Source organism: Anabrus simplex, chromosome 5, assembly GCF_040414725.1.
Source record: "Anabrus simplex isolate iqAnaSimp1 chromosome 5, ASM4041472v1, whole genome shotgun sequence".
Lineage (NCBI taxonomy): Eukaryota > Metazoa > Arthropoda > Insecta > Orthoptera > Tettigoniidae > Anabrus > Anabrus simplex.
In genome coordinates, this window is record NC_090269.1 from 193,096,399 (window position 1) to 193,117,741 (window position 21,343).

Here is a 21,343-nt window from a genome sequence, read left to right on the forward strand (position 1 = left end):
GCCACAACAAGGCTCGCGAGCCGCATGGGGTTCTTGAGTCAGTCCCGTGCGGCTCTTGACACCAACCTTAGAGTGAAATGAAATGATATAATTAATGGAATCTAATGACATCCCGTGGCCACTGACAGTCAGTAGCAGCGATGTGTGGCTTAACATTATTAGCGCTGTAGGTCAGTGGTGAGAGATAGGAGGTGAAGATAGTTCCACGGCCTTCCATTAGATAGTGCTTTGAGCGGGAGTGTGTGTCAGTGAGTGTCGTGAGATGAAACCGGTCGCGAGCACGGGTAGGCAGTAGCGAGTGCCGATGCTTTTCTGTGTGCCGTTTTTGTGTGCTGTTTCAGTACAGTTATGGCCTGGTGTCCGAACAGTGCAATGCTGTCTGAGAAACGTAAATATGAAGAGGCGAATCGAGCTCTTAATACCGACTGGAAGGAAGAAGTCGTTTTTGTAGAAAGACACAATTAAACAAGCTTATAGTAAGTTCCACCTTTTCAATACATTTACAATGTTGTTATCTGATGTTTACAATATTATTTATTTAAATTACAGGACATGTTTCAGTGTATAATTTTTAACACCATCATCAGCTGCATGAAAAGTGTATAGAAACTTGGCGGCCAAAACAATGAACAGCATATTATCATACTTAACTCCTTATATACAGGCAATAGAATGATGTTATAATTAAATTTAACATCTTATTATGCTAGGTTAAAACTAATTTGTATGACAAGGAGATCCTTGCAGGTCAAAGTATAAAATTCTTCATTTGGTATATGAATGGTCTTCGATTCCTTAATGTCTATAATATTATACACTCATAAATTTAACATCTTATTATGCTAGGTTAAAACTAATTTGTATGACAAGGAGATCCTTGCAGGTCAAAGTATAAAATTCTTCATTTGGTATATGAATGGTCTTCGATTCCTTAATGTCTATAATATTATACACTCATAATATTGGTTTCACATGCGATCCTAAATTAGAGGATTGAAGTTGAATGCAGTCCGTTTGACATTAAGATATTCATTTTTTGTATATGTTATTTTGTTAAATTAAAAGTTTGTTGCATATAAAAGAAGTATTAGAGCTGAGCCATCTTCTTATTTTTGTTGAGTAAAAACGTCGTATTTTTGATGTTGTATATGTGACGGTTGAACTGTGATATTAATTTGCCCTATAGTTGTTAAGCGGGCTACGATTCTCAGTTCAATAGGCACCTGTAATGATGAAACCTTAAGTTAAAAGCAAAGCGAGAAAATTGATAGAGGAACTGATTGAATTATTGAAACGCCTGACTCACCTCTAAAGCTGTGTACCTCGCTTGACGGCTGCAGCACAACGAGTGTGTCTGCTTGTGTCTTGTACTGTATGATGAAGCGTTTGGGAAGGACAAGTAGGGGCGGTGAAGCGGGTGTTTCCAGAACATTGGCTGTTTAGGAGAAGGTCCAGGGGGCATTGTGGACGTAGACTGTAATACGCAAATTTGTGACGTAGAGTACGGAAGACGTTCAAATTTTCTGAAATTTTTAAGTTGTTGAGTAATAGAATCAGACAGTCAAATAATATCTTAGGTTTTTCTGAGATTTTGTTCAGATTAAGGTTGGCATTATAATATTGATCTAGATGTATTAAACATGCTTCTGTAATGTCAAGCCTCTGACCTTTAGCCAGTGTTTCCATGATCTCAAGGTCTTCATTTATATCTGTAAATTTATGTTTATACTCGTGGATATGCTGGCCTACCGCTGAGAATCTACGATATTTTACAGCGTTGAGGTGTTCGTGATATCTGACATTAAAGCTACGCCCAGTTTGTCCTATGTATCTGCTTCCACAGTCTCTACATTCGAATCTATATACGCCTGATTTAGAATAGGGGTCGACTTTGTTAACAATTGAAGCATTATGTAGAGCTGCTGCACTTATATTATCTGTCCTAAATGCACTCCTAATGTTATGTTTTTTTGAAAATATTTGTGATTCTATACACGTCTTTATTATATGTGAAAGTTGCGATTTCCTTTGCTTCTGTTCTCTATTTCATCAGGTTCGTATGAGGGCGATATTTGAATTTGCATATTATTCGTTCTATAAAATTTCCCTTAAAACCGTTAGCTTTAGCCATAGCTTGAATGATGTTCAATTCCTTGTCCAAATTTCGTTTGGACATTAGTATGCTAAAAGCGCGATTCACTAAGCAGTTATAGGTTGCGGATTTGTGAGTTACGGGGTGGGTTGAATCATTTCTTATTGTAACTGAAGTTTGTGTGGGTTTTCTGTACATACTAAAAGAAAATGAAGAGGTGTGTCTATTAATCTTTTAGGTTCGAATAATTAATAGATTTTTCTATTTCTTATTCTAAAGTAAATTTTATATCCGTATCTATAGTGTTAAGATTATTAAGAGTTGTAGAGGCGTTGGTTATGCGTTCATCTAGGATAACAAATATATCGTCTACAAACCTAGACCAGAATAGAACATTTTTGAATTTTTCATTATTAATTATTTGTGTGTCCTCTAAATAATCTATATAAATTTCAGCCAAAATTCCTGAGGCTGGAGACCCCATTGCAAGGCCATTCTGTTTATCAATAACCTGGTTAAAAATAAAATAGTTATTATTAATCAGCAATTTTAAAATGGCCATGAATTCATCAATTTCTAGCTTGCTTAAGCGACTGTATTTTTTCAGATTATTGGCAATGATGGGCAGCAATTTATTGGTTTTGATGTTAGGGAACATATTTACTATATCAATAGAATGGATAATATGGTAGTCCTGTAATCGGAATTTAATTAATTCTTTAGTGAAACCTATGGAATTCTTTATGGATTTATTTGCCATGAATCTGTAGTGTTGTTTAAGGAATTTTTGTATATACTGTGCTAAAGTGATGCCTAAAATCCACAAGGCCGGTGTCCCCATTAGGCCAGTTATTAATTACAGACCTAGCCCCCCTTTAAAAATTTTTCCTTTATGTAGTGATTACTTGGATTTGACTATTTGGACTCGGAAGACGGCGATGAATTGTATACGTAATGTATTTATTCATTTGGTCTTTTTGTATTTTGGGATTGTTTGATTTTATTATGGCTTTAAGATTGGTTCTTTATCATGTAAAGTAAGATGTATTAGGAAACACCACTTCCTGTTGTGTTCACGTGCCAGATTGGCATGGATATTGCATCAGTTTAGTAATTTCTCGAGGCTTCCCAAATGTTCTTGGTCAGCATTAATTTCTGCACTCCTATTGCAGAAAATAAAAGTAAATGTGATTGGTAGGGGAAGGAAAAAGATCGGACGCTCATTGGCCGTTGTAAGATTTCCTAATTTCCGGAGAGAAGCGCTGTCGCTAGAGCCTTGCTCTGCCAAGGCGTCTTATCTGTTTGACCAGTGAAGGGAAAGGTTGCCTTCAAGGGTATGGGTCTTCTTGGCCCCGCCATCAGGTAAGCACTTTGTTTTTCACCTTTCAGGTATTTAGTTTCAAATGTAGTGTTTTGTTTAATGTATTTTACCGGAGCTTACCCGTATTTTCCTTCAGCTTCCAAATTTAATTAAAATGACTTAGCATATTCAGTAAGTCGCACCACATTTGTAAAGAGACAGTTCCCATTTTTTTGTTTTCATAAATTATGTTCAACGCTTTTGATGTAATTATAAACTATTAATTTCCCCTTGGGGCTGTCTCTTAGTTCTGCATCATCCTAGATGTATACACCTTTAGAAAAGGCACCTACCTCAGAAGTGTTTTTGAGGAGGCTGGCCGCTAAAAGTGCGCTGCATTAGGGTTGTACTGGTTGGTACATCTATACGCCGCACATTTGAATTTTCTGCTTTAAAATTACTCCTCTACAGCTGAAACTCTGAACTTTAAAACTGAATTAATTCAACCGTTTATCTGAAGATGTCACTGTGTTAATCGAATTGTTTTTGTTTACTAATTATCAAGAAGTGTAGACATTCTCTCACAGATGTCTCTACCAAAAACTACGATCATGCACCCTGGTGCGAAGTGATGGAACTTTTCTTGAAGATATTTTATACTCATAAGTTTTCCTATAACTAAATTTGGTTCTTTCATTTGTAGGTTGGCAATATAAATCTTTCTTTCCGCCAATTTTGAACTTAGCGAATCCCAAATTTCTTTAATTAATTTTGGACCAATAGTGTCCTTCTTCCTCAATTTTTGATCTGTAACTTTTGGGGAACCAATAAACGCCTGTGGGTGTGTCTTAATTATTCATGAAAGGTCTCGAATCTTCCATGAGGGTTTAAAAACTGCTGATTTTCATGGCTCGTTGCCACTTCAACAACATCTTGCTTAGTGTATGGAAGTATAGCAGGGGGCGGGTTGCGCCTCTTCCTTCGAGCAGCAGCTCTTCAGCAAAGGCCTATTACCATCTTTATTTCTTTCTTGGTCAGCAGTTTAACCCCTGGGGAAGGTTCGAAACCTTTTCAAATTATCCTACCTGTTCAAAAATGTAATTTAGTGCCAGCTTATGTAAACATTTTCTTATTACTTTAACTGTAAATCGGGGATAGAGAGTGCCTTACCCTCTCGAGCTCCCCTTCAATTTGGATTTGAGGTGACTACATTTTCATAACCAATTTTCTTCTCTTCATTAATGTGTTAAATTATTTTTCTTATACGAGTCACCTCTATAGTATGGGAATAGCCCCTGTGTATCGGCTTAACGCCACTTAGGTTTTAACAAGCTTTCATGTAGGAGTGCAAGTACACGCCTCCATTCATCTTGATTCTTTTTTGGGGACATTTAATTAATCTGTTCCTTTTCCACAAAGGCCCAGTAGATTGGGTACTAGATACCCCTGTTTCTTGATAGGTGTGCCTTGAGGGCAGTTGGTAGTAATGTTGGTTGTTGCCTTTGATAGGCTTGAAAGATTGAGAGTGGTCAGCTCTTTCTGGTATTTTGAAACGTGCCTCTAGGAGGCTTGATATTACTAGGTGGGAGCAAGTGCTCCATGTAATTAGGGGTTTTCTGCCCTTTGGTATTTTGTGGTTGTGAGCTGAGAGCTCAAGGATTGTCAAATTGGGGCTCGAAGTCCAGGATTTGTAAAGACACCCTAACTTGTGTTTTCGCTTGTAAAATTATTATTGTACCTGAATATTCATTGTTATTTCACTTAGTGAAAAATTGTTAAATCTTGTTATCTGTTGAAAATATAACCTTTATTTAAATTTTAAATTCATCTTTCGGACTTGTACTTAGACCCATTCCAGCCCGCACCTTCTTTCACCTCTGCTGATCCACCAAAACACGGTAACAAGGGTAATTATCTTAAATATATTTTCCATATTTTTTATGAATAACCTTCTAAGGACATGTACCAAAATTTTATTCCTTCTGACAGTTCTATGTAATTTAAACGTTACGCCATGTGTGATATTTTCCGAAATCAAGTTATAATAAGTAAAATCACTGAATTTGAACCTTCTGGGTAATCATTGTAATTATTGTTTGATTTTTTAACCGATTTTAAAAGGTGTAATTTTGTGGATCATTTGAGCTTTCATTTCAATTTAATTTTAAGTAAAGGTATATTAATTTTGAATCATCACTGACTTCGCTTCTCCAGCAATGCCAATACCTTCCACCCCTGGACATGATTCCCAGCCACCTTCCACACTATCCTTTCTTAGCCGTCATGTTTGTTAACCTGTTTGTTATGATTTTATTTTCGTGCAAGGTATTATCATTCCTCCTTGCGTCAAAATGTATTTCTGTGTAATGCTGAGTTTGAAAAGTGGTAGCAAATATTATTATTATTATTATTATTATTATTATTATTATTATTATTATTATTATTATTATTATTATTATTATTATCATTACTATAAACTATTACTTGTAACCTTATTTAAGGGGTTACAGAATGGTAGCTGAGCGTGGTTTCGATCCACGGACCTCTGGGTTATGAATTCTGTAACCCCTTAAAGAACGTTACAAATAATAGTTTATAGTAATGATAATAATAATAATATTTTACCACTTTGCAAACTCAGCATTACACAGAAATACATTTTGACGCAAGGAGGAATGATAATAACTTGCACGAAAATAAAATCATAACAAACAGGTTAACAAACGTGACGGCTAAGAAAGGATAGTGTGGAAGGTGGCTGGGAACCATATCCAGGAGTGGAAGGTATTGGCATTGCTGAAGAAGCGAAGTCAGTGATGATTCAAAATTAATATACCTTTACTTAAAATTAAATTGAAATGAAAGCTCAAATGATCCACAAAATTACACCTTTTAAAATCGGTAAAAAAATCAAACAATAATTACAATGATAACCAGAAGGTTCAAATTCAGTGATTTTACTTAATATAACTTGATTTCGGAAAATTTCACACATGGCGTAACCTTTAAATTACATAAAACTGTCAGAAGGAATAAAATTTTGGTAACATGTCCTTAGAAGGTTATTCATAAAAAATACGGAAAATATATTTAAGATAATTACCCTAATGCAGCGCACTTTTAGCGGCCAGCCTCCTCAAAAACACTTCTGAGGTAGGTGCCTTTTCTAAAGGTGTATACATCTAGGATGATGCAGAACTAAGAGACAGCCCCAAGGGGAAATTAATAGTTAATAATTACATCGAAAGGCATTGAACATAATTTACGAAAACAACAAAATGGGAACTGTCTCTTTACAAATGTGGCATGACTTACTGAAAATGGTAATTTAATTAAATTTGGAAGCTGAAGGAAAATACGGGTAAGCTCCGGTAAAATAAATTAAACAAAACACTACATTTGAAACTAAATACCTGAAAGGTGAAAAACAAAGTGCTTACCTGATGGCGGGGCCAAGAAGACCCATACCCTTGAAGGCAACCTTTCCCTTCACTGGTCAAACAGATAAGACGCCTTGGCAGAGCAAGGCTCTAGCGACAGCGCTTCTCTCCGGAAATTAGGAAATCTTACAACGGCCAATGAGCGTCCGATCTTTTTCCTTCACCTACCAATCACATTTACTTTTATTTTCTCCAATAGGAGTGCAGAAATTAATGCTGACCAAGAACATTGGGGAAGCCTCGAGAAATTACGAAACTGATGCAATATCCATGCCAATCTGGCACGTGTACACAACAGGAAGTGGTGTTTCCTAATACATCTTACTTTACATGATAAAGAACCAATCTTAAAGCCATAATAAAATCAAACAATCCCAAAATACAAACAGACCAAATGAATAAATACATTACATATACAATTCATCGCCGTCTTCCGAGTCCAAATAATCAAATCCAAGTAATCACTACAACTGTCCTGATATTGCACTTTTTAACTTTTTTCTTTTCACAATTGTTTTTTATATCAACTGTTCTTCATCTCCAAACTTCAAGAATCTGACATACGAGATTCTATAAACATTAATACATATTTCTATCGTTAAGTATATTAAACTGTATTGTACGATTTCATGCCTAGCAGCATTTGCAGGCTTGAGCCTTGAACTATTTCATTTTTCATCGAGTTTCATAAACATTTGGAAGCACAGCACGTATGTTCTGCTGCTCTTCAAGAATTTGCTTCTGGCTTCACGTATGTGATTGATCCTTGACTTTTCAGGATTTTGGGAACTTTCAACATGCAGTGCTAGTCCCTAAAGTGTTATAGTGCTTCATGATCTGCAACTGGTAAAAGATTTATACATCACCTATTGTTTTGCTGTGCATTGTTTTTTATATTTTAAGTGACCGGCTGATGATGACCCGGAACAGTGGTCGAAACCGGTACCGCTTGTAATCAACTAGGAATGTAACATTACATTTCAAACTCTACTTGTATTGAAAAGCTTGAACCATTATATATCTTATTTCAATTAAATTGTGAACTCAGTTCAATACGGAACATTATGAAATTCTTATCTTTAAATTAATACAATGGCATACAAATCACATGCGGAAAATGTTTCAGTTACATCATTTAAGTGAGGCAAATGTGACTGTACATTAGCATGGGTGACTAGCAATGCTTTCTGACGGTAGGGCAAAAGTAAATCCTTCAAGGACGGGTCATTATCCTGAACTGGAATTCCATTATTAGCAGGGACACCCAAACTGTTATCCGATGATTTTGCCAGAGTTATACATGTACTGAAAGGTTGACTGTTAATAGATGAGGCAAAAGGTCAGAGTAACTTAAATAAATCTAGCAACTATTGTACACAACTAAGAAGGTATTGTCAAGGTGTTTGCATGATCTGCAACTGGTAAAAGATTTATACATCACCTATTGTTTTGCTGTGCATTGTTTTTCATATTTTAAGTGACCGGCTGATGATGACCCAGAACAGTGGTCAAAACCGGTACCGCTTGACACTGATGATTTTTACTTATGTTACTACTCAAGATGTAATCGAAACTGAGGATATTGGTTTAAAATTAATGGATGTCACTTAGGCACTATTGATGCTCGAACAGGACGTGTTAAATTTACTGAATTAATATGGTATGCATATGAACTAACTTAAATCTAGTTATACCTAAAATTACACAGTGTGAATATGTTATGTATATGAACTAACTTAAATCTAGTTATACCTTAAATTACACAGTGTTTATAAAAAATGATAAAACTGTCAAAATAGTCCTCTTAATAGTATGTGCTCTACCATTACATTTTGAGAATGTTCTGAGTATTAACACACTGAAGAAGAGAAATGATCATGCTGATTCAAACGTTAGCGACGTTCTACGAGTTCTTTCATTGTAGTCACTTGGCGTTTGTTGTTCCCCAGTTTGACTACAATGCATCCGTCTATTGTCCAATGGTTCGAGATTCCATATTCCTCTATTGCGACCTTCAGTATATCAAGACGTGTGCAAGTGAGATCCTCTCTGATTGTGACCCCGCTACCAGCTAGCTTTCACTTGCTCCTGAAAACTTCTTCTCGCTTCCTATAACTAACAAACTTGACAATTATAGGTCGACTTCTAGCATTTTTTGACTCTCTCCTGCCTACTCGGGGAGATCGATCTATATCGAGGGTGCCTAGTTCAATCCCTAATTTGTCCTTGCACACCTTGATTGCGAGCTGGTCAATGTTCTCCTGAGATGTCTCAGGCACGCCGAATATCCGGAGACTATTACGTCTCTGATACATTTCCAGTTCGTCAGTTTTATGTTGTCTGGACAATTTGGTCATGCAATTAGAGGCGTGCGGCTGTGAGCTTGCATTCGGGAGATAGTGGGTTCAAATCCCACTGTCGGCAACCCTGAAGATGGTTTTCCATGGCTTCTCATTTTCACACCAGGCAAATGCTGGGGCTGTACCTTAATTAAGGCCACAGCCGCTTCCTTCTAACTCCTAGGCCTTTCCTATCCCATTATCGCCACAAGACCTATCTGTGTCAGTCCAACGTAAAGCCACTAGCAAAAAAGAAAAATAGTTTTATGTTGAAGTTCGACCTTCAGTTCAGCATCCATTTTATTGAGATTGGCTTTCACTTCACTTAGTTTGTCTTTATTAAAGTCAAGTGAGACATTAAACTGTTCTATGACAGCTTTAGTCACACTCTCTGTTATAGCGGCAACGATCGCTGAAAGAATGTCCTGCGACTGCAGGGCAGCCCTTACCTGCTGCAACATGGTGTTGGCTAGGTTTGCCTGTGCAGCAGCCTCACCTGCTGTCTCGTTCCTCTTATGCCCGTGTTGCTGTTTCTGCCCACATTAGTGTTACGATGTTTTGTGGTGGACACAGGTGAAAGAAGGTACGGGCATGAATGGGTCTATCTACTACAATCAAAGATTAATTAAAAGCTTTAAAATTAAAGTTATATTTCTTTTCTCCTTTTTTAAAAATGCAAAACATATTAACAAAGTAAGTTGCTCGGCGACGGAACAAGATTTCAGGTACAGTAATTTACATACAAGGCGGGAGAAATCAGAGAATCAACAAAATTGGTCAATTACTCATCTGAACTGGAACCTCCAATTTTACAAATGCTATTTGAGCACCATTCCTCCATGCATTCGAAAGACAAGGAGACATTTCTCCCAATTTCTTTTAGAGAGTCTTAATAACATGACTACCAAAGAAAGAGTGTCAAATTTCTATGAATAACTAGGAGACTGCGCTCCTAACCTTACACCATTACAACCCGAGCAACTTTGCTCACTGAAAATTTACAGTTTCCAGGCTTCTCGAGGCACAACCTATATTTAGTAGTTCAAATAGATTTCACTGTATTCAATACTCAACAGTTTAACCACTTAACAGAAATAACTGCGTTTTACAGGAGTATCGAATACTCATACTACCGGGTCTTGGTGGGAAGAAAAAAATACAGGTTAAAGTTACTAGCCCAAAAATCAAAATGATGCAGAGACAGACACTTGCACTCCTTGACAATGACACTTCAAATTTTTTTTTTTTTTTTTTTTTTTTTTTTTTGCTTTACGTCGCACCGACACAGATATGTCTTATGGCGACGATACTTCAAAGTTTAAAACCCTAGTAGGGCTCACTGCCAGGTGTTACAGAGGCTAATCCCATATGGTACTACTGAGATGACTAGATAGAGAAAATTTAAGTTACAAGCTACAGATAGAAAACGGTTACAAAAACATAGTCATCTCAAATACAAGTTGATAGGGAACTCGACAGGGTGTCGCACTCTCTATTCCTAAATTTAAGCTAAGTTTCTAGGCTAGTTTAAAGATTACATTTGAAGAAGAAGTTTACATTATTGGAGATCGGAAATTTAAAGACTGGAAACCTTCCCCTCAGGTTACCTCTCAGTGGCTATAACCTAGTTAGTATATGGCTGCAATTACCTTATTGTGCTGGACTGCTCAATGAAGTGCGAAACACCCCTGCCTCCACTATTAGCACACACTCAGTACACTGGATGATCAAGAAAGCAAGGTAGCTCCAAAAATGGCCAACTTTTGTACCCGAGAGGAAGGTTCGAGAGAGATCTGGACTAAGGGCTGACACACCCCAAGATTTTTATTGGATAATTAAATATATAGAAGAAAACACTGATTGGTTGAAAATTAAATACCAAAAATTTCTTATTGGCCACTTTTGAAGTTGATGGAAGGAGGTTGAATTGTTGACAACTTTAACATACCCAAAACAAAAGACAATCAATTCAATGTAGTAAACCTAGGAATACAAAATTACTTTATCACTTTAGTAGCGACATCTGTTGACCAAAGTTCGAACTTCTTGCTCTAGTTGTTTCAAGTTTTAAGTGTAAGATGTCATTTCACAAGGTGCTTGATTTAAATGAACGGCGCAGGTGTACCCTCGCGGTGCAGTTAGAATAATTAATTTTCTCAATTGCCACTTCGCGATTACACAGAAGCTCACTCTAGCACACTTTGGAACTTAGTACATATGTATTTAGTGAAGTTTTACACAGATTCTCAGAGAATACACCTACAAACTCACATGTTAACTGGGAGCACACTTAACGGAGGCTAGAAGTGTTTTGCCATTACATTGGCAATGGATATTTCAAGGGCCATGATATCAAGAGTGTACTGTGAGTACATGGATTTGGACAAAACCACCCCCACCAGGGTCAACTGTCACGGAGTACAACTCGCTGATGACAAGGGTACCGCTGGCTAGCTTAGATGTTAAGAGCAACCTGCTGGCAGATCATGTTCACCCCTTTGTTCTCCTCCAGAACCCTGCAGGCAACCTATATCTTCACCAAGACAATGTTCCAGCCCATCACTCCCAAATTGTGACTGACTGGTTGGACGAACACTCCACGGATATGAAGATGCTTACCTGGCCTCTAAGGAGCTTCGATTTCAATTCCATTGAACACATCTGGGATGCTGTCAAGAGGGATTTGCATGTCCTGGACCCTCCTCTAACCAATCTTCGTGGATTATTCTGCAAGGTACCACCAAAATGAGTGCATCTAGCTTGGAGTTTATTTGCCAGGCCAATAGACATGTAGGAATTGTCTGCAAACAACATTGATCCATGGTTTAAAATGGATCCAAAATTTCCATCACAACAGTTGTTGTGTGTGGTAATACTGGGCCAGCAGTTGTTCACTTGCCATGATAAAAGATTCATCAATGACCAATGCTTCTTGTGGCTCACTTGGATGCTTAAATTTCTTATTGAGCTTTGGAACAAGCGGGAAAATTTGAACTTGGTTTGCTTCACTGTTGAAATGTCAGAAATGCAAAATCAATAAGAAATGTTGTGCTTCATTACATGACCACAATATAGTTCATATTTAGTCTGTTTTTTCTGGACCAATAATTATGCAACTTTGGAAACTGTGCTAAGCCCATCCACATCAATAAACCTAAGAAATTTTTCATGTTGGCATAATTGATATCAGATCACTGATTGAATCTGCTATGCTTACTCAGTCTACACCATCATTTTATTACATCGTCAGTTACTATGATGTGATAAAAATTGTCCAGTTGAAAAGTAGTGTTAAGACAAAATTTGAAGCTGGGATTACCAATGAATTCAAATTTTTTTCTCTATACCTCTGAATGTTTTGCAGTAATTGTCACTTCCTGGTAAGATGGTATAGTCATCACATGATTCAGCACCAAATTCTTGGCTAATGTCCTCTCTATACAAACTACTGTCCAAATCCAACTGGGAAAAAGTGTTAGCTTCACATCACAAGTCTAAAATTTTAACATCTCGTGTTTTCTTTTCAAGCTTTTCTTCTATCTCTTCATAAGTACAGAAGTAAACTTGCTTTCTTGTCCCAAGGTGGTGCAGCTCTTTTCAGGCATACCCCCCCAGGTGAGGTGAGCTGCTTGTACTGCTTTAACCATATACCAGCCATCCTGCCATTCTTAAATTTTGGCAGTATGAGGAATTGAACTTGGGCGGCCAAGGATGGCAGCCATTAGTGCTAATTGCTAGGCTACAGAGGCGGACATTTTGTTATATGTAATTATGGCTCACTTCGCATGAAGTACATATACTTTGAGTTATTAATTAGTTTTACACAACTGTAAAATGGCCAAGAGGATGTGTCGTGCTGACCACATGGACCCTCGTAATCTGCAGGCCTTCGGGTTGAGCAGCGGTCGCTGGGCAGGCCAAAGTCTTTTCAAGGGCATTAAGTGCCGTTGGGGGGGGGGGGCGGCTAATAATTGCATGTCACCCCAATAAGGAGACATATAAATATCATTGGTTGTCACCCCTGAATGAAATTATGCACTTTGCTAGCCCATTACAACCAGAAATATGTACAGTAGATTGCATTTCTGCAGTTTACCACTAAAAAGCAACCATACCCATCAACATTAACATATTAAAAATCATGATCAATTTTGATTAATTGATATTCGCAGTCAGTTTAATAAATTTGTGGTTTGTTACTCGAAACCTATTTTTTTATTTCTTTAATTGGCTTAGTAGACTCTTATTTCTTTGTTTTCTATATTTTTTATAGATGAATCATCATGTGCAACAGAAGGACAGGAGGCAGGAAATATTCGTCCTGAAATATGCAGTTCTAGTGATGGGCAGTGTAATCAACAATGCCAGTCTCCTCCTTTACAGGAATTTAAGCCCATTACATCAAAAGAAGCAGAGAAAACTTCTCTTTCTCAGCATGAAGAGAATGTTGGGAAGTCAGTGGAACAATCATCATCTGTGGTAAAAACTGATGCAGTTCTGCCAGGTTCTGATATAAAACCGGCAACATGTTCCTGTGAGAGAGTTCCGTCAGATAGATTGGCTACACAGTTACATACCAGTTCTACTCCTGTTCCACAGAAACCTTCTGATCAAATAGGAAGCTTCGTGACTTTTAGAAAATCTCTAAGATCAGAAAGACCATCAGGTATTGCTAGTCCTATTTCTCAAAAGGCAATACAGAGCAGTTTGAGGAAGCTAGTTATTTCAACTGATACTAAGGAGCAAAGTCAGACCACCTTGTCTGCAGAAGAAAATATTGTCCCTTCTGACTTAAGCAGAACTTCTGATCTTCTTAAACCTAAATTGACTGAAAAGTCAACAATGATACTCGGTCTTATGACTGGTACCGGTACTACTGAAAATAATTATAATAGTGTATATGCAAATGAATTTGAAGGAAAGGAATCTGAGGGGAGTGTAAGATCAATCTCTTTCAATTATGGCAAACAGTTTTCTAGTGCAGTCATCACACCCATCAGAAGTGATACTAATAGCTCTAAAGAGGAAGTAGAGGATACACCAAGTGATTCTATAGCAAAGGGCATGCCAGATCCTACTTCTGATTCTGAAGGAGATATTAGTAGTGTGTTTGAGGAGAGTAACTGGAGAAATTACTCACTTCGTTCTCTTCAGGTAAGCAGAAAATCTTAGCACTAGTCCTCATATAAACATATGTGCAGCCTTTTTTTTTTATTTGCTTTACATCGCACCGACACAGATAGGTCTTATGGCGACGATGGGATAGGAAAGGCCTAGGAATGGAAAGGAATCAGCCATGGCCTTAATTAAGGTACAGCCCCAGCATTTGCCTGGTGTGAATATGGGAAACCACGGAAAACCATCTTCAGGGCTGCCGACAGTGGGGTTTGAACTCACTATCTCCCGGATGCAAGCTCACAGCTGCACGCCCCTAACTGCACGGCCAACTCGCCCGGTTATATGTGCAGCAAGAACTCACGTATTTGACCCCAATTAACATTAACTACAGTCGTCGTACAGGTGTGATAAAAGTATATGGGTTTTGATGCAAGTTTTATTTCATAAAATATTTTGACATTAACTTTTATATAGAGAAAGGAACACATAATAGGATATACACAGTGACTGTCGGTGTGGAGAGTGAGCTTCAACACTCATTTAGGGGCCATCTTGACAGAACTTCATTCTTCATGTGAGACTGGATAAGCACAAGAAAAGGCATGAGACAGAAAGATAAAAGTGAATACAGGTGTTAAACACAATAACAGGTAAGTATGGGAGCTAGAAAGCAGAAATGAGCGTATAGGGCCTGAGAAAAAAGGAAATTAGAAAAGCTAGGAGTTATGAGGAGAGAGCCTGTCTACTTGAAGACAGTAGTGTATGAAGATGTCAAGATTATCCTTATCCTTTTGTGTTTGTTTTCACGTCCCTCATCCTCTCTTTCTGTTACTCTCTCTTTCCACGCCAACTTGTCAGTATATTTATTGTATACTGTATTTCTTTCTATATAAATCAAATTATAATTCTGTGTGTATACTTGAAAAGTTTTTGCCATATTTTTATCTCAGATGAGTTATACACGAGTCAAAATTAGATTCAATTCAATATGTGTCTGCCTATTCGGCAAAATGATATAACAGATTTTTTTCAAAACACAGTGTTGAAGTTCAGGGATAGTCAAAGTGTGCAGTAGGCTATATATTATTTGATACATATACAGCTGTATAATCTCCCGTAAGTCCAAACCCTCGTCCATATCATGGGAGACAGGCCATGGCACAAAGTAGGGGATTGTCTGTAAGAGTGAAAAACAGCAGGGACTTAGTATGCCCTGGGACCGCAATTTTTTTGCACTATTTGTTTTGCATCACACCAGCACAGATAGGTCTTATGCTAATGATAGGACAGAACTAGGACTAGGAAGGAAGCAACCATGGCTTTAATTAAAGTACAGCACCAGTATTTGCCTGGTGTAAAATTGGGAAACAAAGAACTGCTGATAGTAGAGTTCAAACTCACTATCTTCCAAATATAAACTAGCCACACATAGTCAGGTCTCTTAGTCCCAGAACTGCTGTGGCAGCTGTGAAAGTCCTACAGGAACTCTAAAAAGTGACAGCTAACAGCACTCTGGTGAACCCATATTAGGGATAGCTGACCTATGGTGGATAGGATTGTACTTTCAGAACTAAAACAAGCCTCAGATGTAGAATAAAATAAGTTCTGGACATTATAGTTCTTAATGTAACTCATGATTGCATGGCAGCCAAATGCCTGAAAGTTATTGGTGTTACAGGAAAATACAAAAACATCGAAGAAAGAGTGACTGTGAATTGGGTCGCTCAGTATCCTTACCCTCACCAACAAAACCAAGGAGGTTCTTGAACCTTATGGTCAGGCACAACCTTGGGCCATTGATTGACTGAGACTAATTAGAAGGTTCTGGTAAGATGTCCTTGCAGAATGGCTATATATTGCACTGGAGTAAAAACCTAATGGAAGCCAAAAATGGAGTTGCATTCCTTCTTCACAAAGATATTGACAATGTACATCACACCTGTTTCCAAGTACATGCACTACAAGCAGGGTGTACCATAGAGGAGAAAGAGCAGTTCCTGATAGATTTGGAAGACTAAATAACAAAGAACAACACTACCATTATGGTTAATCTGAATGGCCAAGTTGGTAAAAAGAGACAGAGTTGGGAAAACACTGTTGAACCCCATAGCTCTCTCTTGGTTGTTCCCTCATTGGTGAGGATCACGATTGTCCTTGATTTTTTTTTCTTTGGGGTTCTCCACATTGTTCTCTCATGTGCTTTTCTGTACGTTGCGAGAATTGTAGGACCAACACAACTTTTAATTCTATGAGACCATCATAGTGGCACTCTCTCGCATGGTCTTCTACCAAACACTACTACCTTCTCCAGAGATTCACCTCTTCTATGGGCAATGTGACCACAGAACTGCAGTTCTTGTCAGAGACAGGAAGTGGACAATTTCTTCTCAATTTTCATTGTGTTTAAAAGTGATTTTATGTCCTTATGTCGCACTGACACGGATAGGTTTATGGCAACAGCGGGATAGGAGGGCTAAGAGTAGGAATGAAGTGTCCATGGTCTTGATTAAGGTACAACCCCAGCATGTGCCTGGTGTAAAAATGGGAAACTACGAAAAACCATCCTTGGGACTGCTGCCAGTAAGGTTCTAACCCACTATCTCCCGAATGCAAGCCAATAGCTACGTTACCCAAACCATGCAGACACTCACTCAGTGAGCATTCTTCTCCAAAATTACATTCAGAAGCATCTTTCTTCATATCTGATGCACTAACAGTCAGTGTCTCCACATTATAAAAGAAGACAGAGAAGACTGTTACCTCACAACAGGTAACACCAACAAAATAATAATAAAAAATTATGATAATGAAAATTAACACATACTCAAGGTTACTTAAAACTAAATTACAGGTAGACTAAAATGGCAACTAAGGAAAGGATGTGGAAGTGGCATGGAAACCCTATGAGGTCCATGTGAAAATATCTGTTGTGGATAAGAAAAGATACATGCCAATCACCCTCAACCCTTAGTTTACTAAATTAACAAGTTGAAGATAAGGTACAAAAAATTAAATTAATGAACCAAACAAAAAGGTAACATAGTAGACGCAAATTAAGGAAATGGATAGTTCCGGTAAATACAAGGTACGTACTAATGGATCTTTAAATTAACTAAATAATAATAATAATAATAATAATAATAATAATAATAATAATAATAATAATAAAAAAACTTTTAGAACAGTAGGGGACTTAAAATCTTAAGACAGAAGCTGATACAGAGTTATAGGAGGCAACCCCAAGGGAAATCTAAATTTATTTGTTAATTACAATATTCATAAACCAAAAGCAAAAAGGAATTGCCTCCAGAAACAAAAACGCTGAAAAGCTAAGTCATTTTGAGGAATATACTGGCGAATGCCGATGTCTAGGGTAAACTCCGACACACACATTAAATTTTACATTCCAATGAAAATTTACATTAAAATAAGTTAGAGGCTGAAACCCAAGGAAATAGTGCTTACCCCAAGGTAGATATTCCACGATGGGATGGACGGCCGGAGCACGTCTGCCCGCTAAGCTGGTCAGCAATCAAAGACGCGGAAAACTTGCTTCACTCTCACGAGGAGCCCGAAGACAGAAATGGTCTGATCATCATGTGACAAATGGGGCAATCCCATCACTCCCAACATCCATATTCACCAGTTAAAAATGTTTTTATTCCAACCAATTACAATTCACCAGATTTCCGCAGGGGAAGTTCGAGATCATTCTATTGTGACATACCAATTTTATTGGCAAAAACACAGCACGTGTAAGCACACCCTGCCTCTAAAATAAATACATAATACCTAAAATTCCACAAATTAATAATTACCTTCTACAACTAGACACAAAATAATTTTTAAATACTAATATTTCTTTGAACACAATTCTTGCAATGTTCTTTAGAGTTCCAATTATAAATAATTGTCTTCACCAGTCCAGAAAGTTAAAATCATAAAAACAATATATCAAGCGTTCACATTTCCAAAATTAAATAAAATGGTACATGACATTTTCAAAGCAGCTCTGGCAGGTATGACGGCCAACATGGCTCCGATGAAAGACAAATGTGTCCGAAGAACAATGTAAGAATTGGGACTATGAATATTTTGACCCTGACTGGAAAAACTGAAGAACTTATCGATGTTATGGAGAGGCAAAGTCTATCCATATTAGGAATGAGTGAAAAAAAAAAAAAAATGAGAAAGGCAGGTAGCAAGATTCTCATAGATGGCTACAAATTAGTATGGAGCGGACGCGAGGAAGAGGCCAGAAATGGTGTAGCATTTCTGATAACAAAAGACATGGATGCCATAACTAAAGTATCCTATAAGGATGATAGGATCATTGAATTATGTATGTATGACCGGGCGAGTTGGCCGTGCGCGTAGAGGCGCGCGGCTGTGAGCTTGCATCCGGGAGATAGTAGGTTCGAATCCCACTATCGGCAGCACTGAAAATGGTTTTCCGTGGTTTCCCATTTTCACACCAGGCAAATGCTGGGGCTGTACCTTAATTAAGCCACGGCCGCTTCCTTCCAACTCCTAGGCCTTTCCTATCCCATCGTCGCCATAAGACCTATCTGTGTCGGTGCGACGTAAAGCCCCTAGCAAAAAAAAAAAAAAAAGAATTATGTATGCAGCTGGAGTCCACAAACGACACGGTAGTGCAGGTATATGCACCACAGGTTGGATGTAGTGCTCAAGAGAAGGATCAATTCTGTCAAGATATAATTGATGAAGAAAATGTCATCATCATTGGGGACTTAAATGCTAAGTGGGGACAGACAGACTTGGTTATGAGGAAATCATTGGACCACATGGGTTTGGGAACAGAAATACAGAAGGCAAACAACTGCTTGATTTGTGCAGAAGAAATGTATTGATCATCAAAAATATGAGGGCAGATCAGAAAATAAGTTGCACTTCCCAGTTATGGCCATTTATTATACCACCTAAACAACAGCAACACGACTATACCGACACACACTGTAACATCACTTTTCCACATAGTTTCAAAGAGACTCCAAACATTTCTGCGAACGCACAACCAACTTGTCAATATCGGATGGATAGAAATTTCCACCAGCGTTCTGCAACCACTCAGAGACAGCGGGCTTCACCTCCTAATTGGTCTGGAAAAGTCGACCACCAAGCTCCGTTTTGAGCTTACCAAACAGATGAAAGTCACATGGCGCTAGGTCGGGACTGTAGGGTGGATGTTGCCAGACCTCCCACTTGAAACGCTGCAGCAGTTCTCTCATTTGGTGGGCCTTGTGAGGTGTTGCGTTATCATGCAACAAAATCACACCAGCGCTCAATTTCCCCCAGCGCTTCTCTTTAATCGCTTTACACAACCGGTGCAACATTTGACAATACGACGCCACGTTGATCGTCGTTCCTTTCAGCATGAATTCCACGTACAGCAAACCCTCCATATCAAAGAACACTGTCGCCATAACCTTACTGCTGAAGGTTGAACCTTGGCCTTCTTTCGTTGTGGTGATAAGGGGTGCATCCATTCCATTGATGTTCGCTTCATTTCGGGGGTGAAGTGGTGGACCCACGTTTTGTCGCCTGTGACGATTCGCTGCAGAAACCCGTTGCCGTATGCGGCATAGCGTTGCAAAAATGCCAGGGAGGATTGGAAACATTGTCCCTTGTGCTCATCGGTGAGAGGACGTGGGACCCATCTTTGAAACAGCTTACGATATCCAAAATCCTTGTGAACAATGGTGAACACACTGCCGTACGACATGTTCAGCTACATTAAATAACACTTGAATGTTTTATTACTCATCCACCTATTCAATACAATACAATTTTAAAAATTAGGACATTGTCCTTATCAAAGTTGTTAACATGATATTAATATATTATATGGTACATGTTTTGCCTATCAATAGTAGGCATCATCAGCCACATTTTTCACCTTAGGATAGATCAGGTACCTGATTGGAACTAATTTATGAATGCTGTTAAAAACTATGTCGTTTAAAATGTATTGGAGATTGTTAAACACTATTACAAAATAAAATGTAGTATGCTGTTATTTGACAATATTTGTGATAATATTGGAGTCTAAAAACATGATAATTATTTGACGATTATGAAATAAAAGATATTACAATAGAGATAAAAATCAGAAAACACATTCCATTTAGTTGTCAGATGGCGTATTGTTAAAAACTTATGGAAAGTTGAGCAATGGTAATGGTCGTTGGTTCTTGAAGTTATAAAATATTGATTTTCATTTATTTGCTTTTAATATTGGAGAATTTCCATATGGTCTGGTTCCTTTTGAGATAATAGTAGTTGGAAATGTTCAGCTGCATCATGATTTCTCTCAGTTTAATGCGCCGGTTCTGTCTAATGATCGCATTCACACTTTTGCCCTTTGCTCGGGTCCTTGACATTGTGGGCCTGCCTTCGCGATGGTTGTCCGTGATATCCGTGCATCCGGCTTCGAATTGCTGACACCACTTTACGACACCTTCCCGGGAAATGGCTCACTCCCCATACACAGCACTAATTTCATGATGAATGTCCGTGCAATTCTTCCTTTTGGCCCATAGGAATCGGATTGTCACACACACCTCATATTTGGAGTGAACGTCCAGTTGACACGCCATTGCATTTGGCTGCTATTCACACAATACTAGACGAGACACCACAGCGACCTGCCTAACAGACGTGTGGGCAGTGTCTGACCCTCTGCTGTGCCCATGTTTGCGACACACAGTGCGCAGCTGCAGCGCGGTAGTGCAACTAACCTTTTGATCCACCTACGTATCTTCTTTCAAAAACAAGACAGCTACAAGATAACAAGATATAGCTGGGATGGAAAACATAAGTCTCTCATCGACTATATCATCACTAACAAAGGAGGAGCGAAATATGTAACTGATGTCAAAGTTATCCTCAGTGAGAGTATGGACAGTGATCATAGATTATTCATTGCAGACCTAAATCATGTGGCTCACACAACCCCAAAGAAAAGAAAAAGAAAACATAAAGTGAAAACTTGGCAATTAGAAGAAGCTAAGCTGAAGGAAGAATATAAAATAAG

General features: G+C 38.2%; 1 protein-coding gene across 1 annotated transcript in view; it reads left to right on the forward strand.

The window, feature by feature from the left end:
- Positions 1-21,343, forward strand: part of LOC136874430 (X-linked retinitis pigmentosa GTPase regulator-interacting protein 1) — a 1,071,624-nt gene that overhangs the window by 694,687 nt on the left and 355,594 nt on the right. The window contains exon 17 of the mRNA XM_067148064.2: positions 13,445-14,325. Coding sequence (XP_067004165.2) covers positions 13,445-14,325 — 881 coding nt within the window. The remainder of the gene's footprint in view (positions 1-13,444; positions 14,326-21,343) is intronic.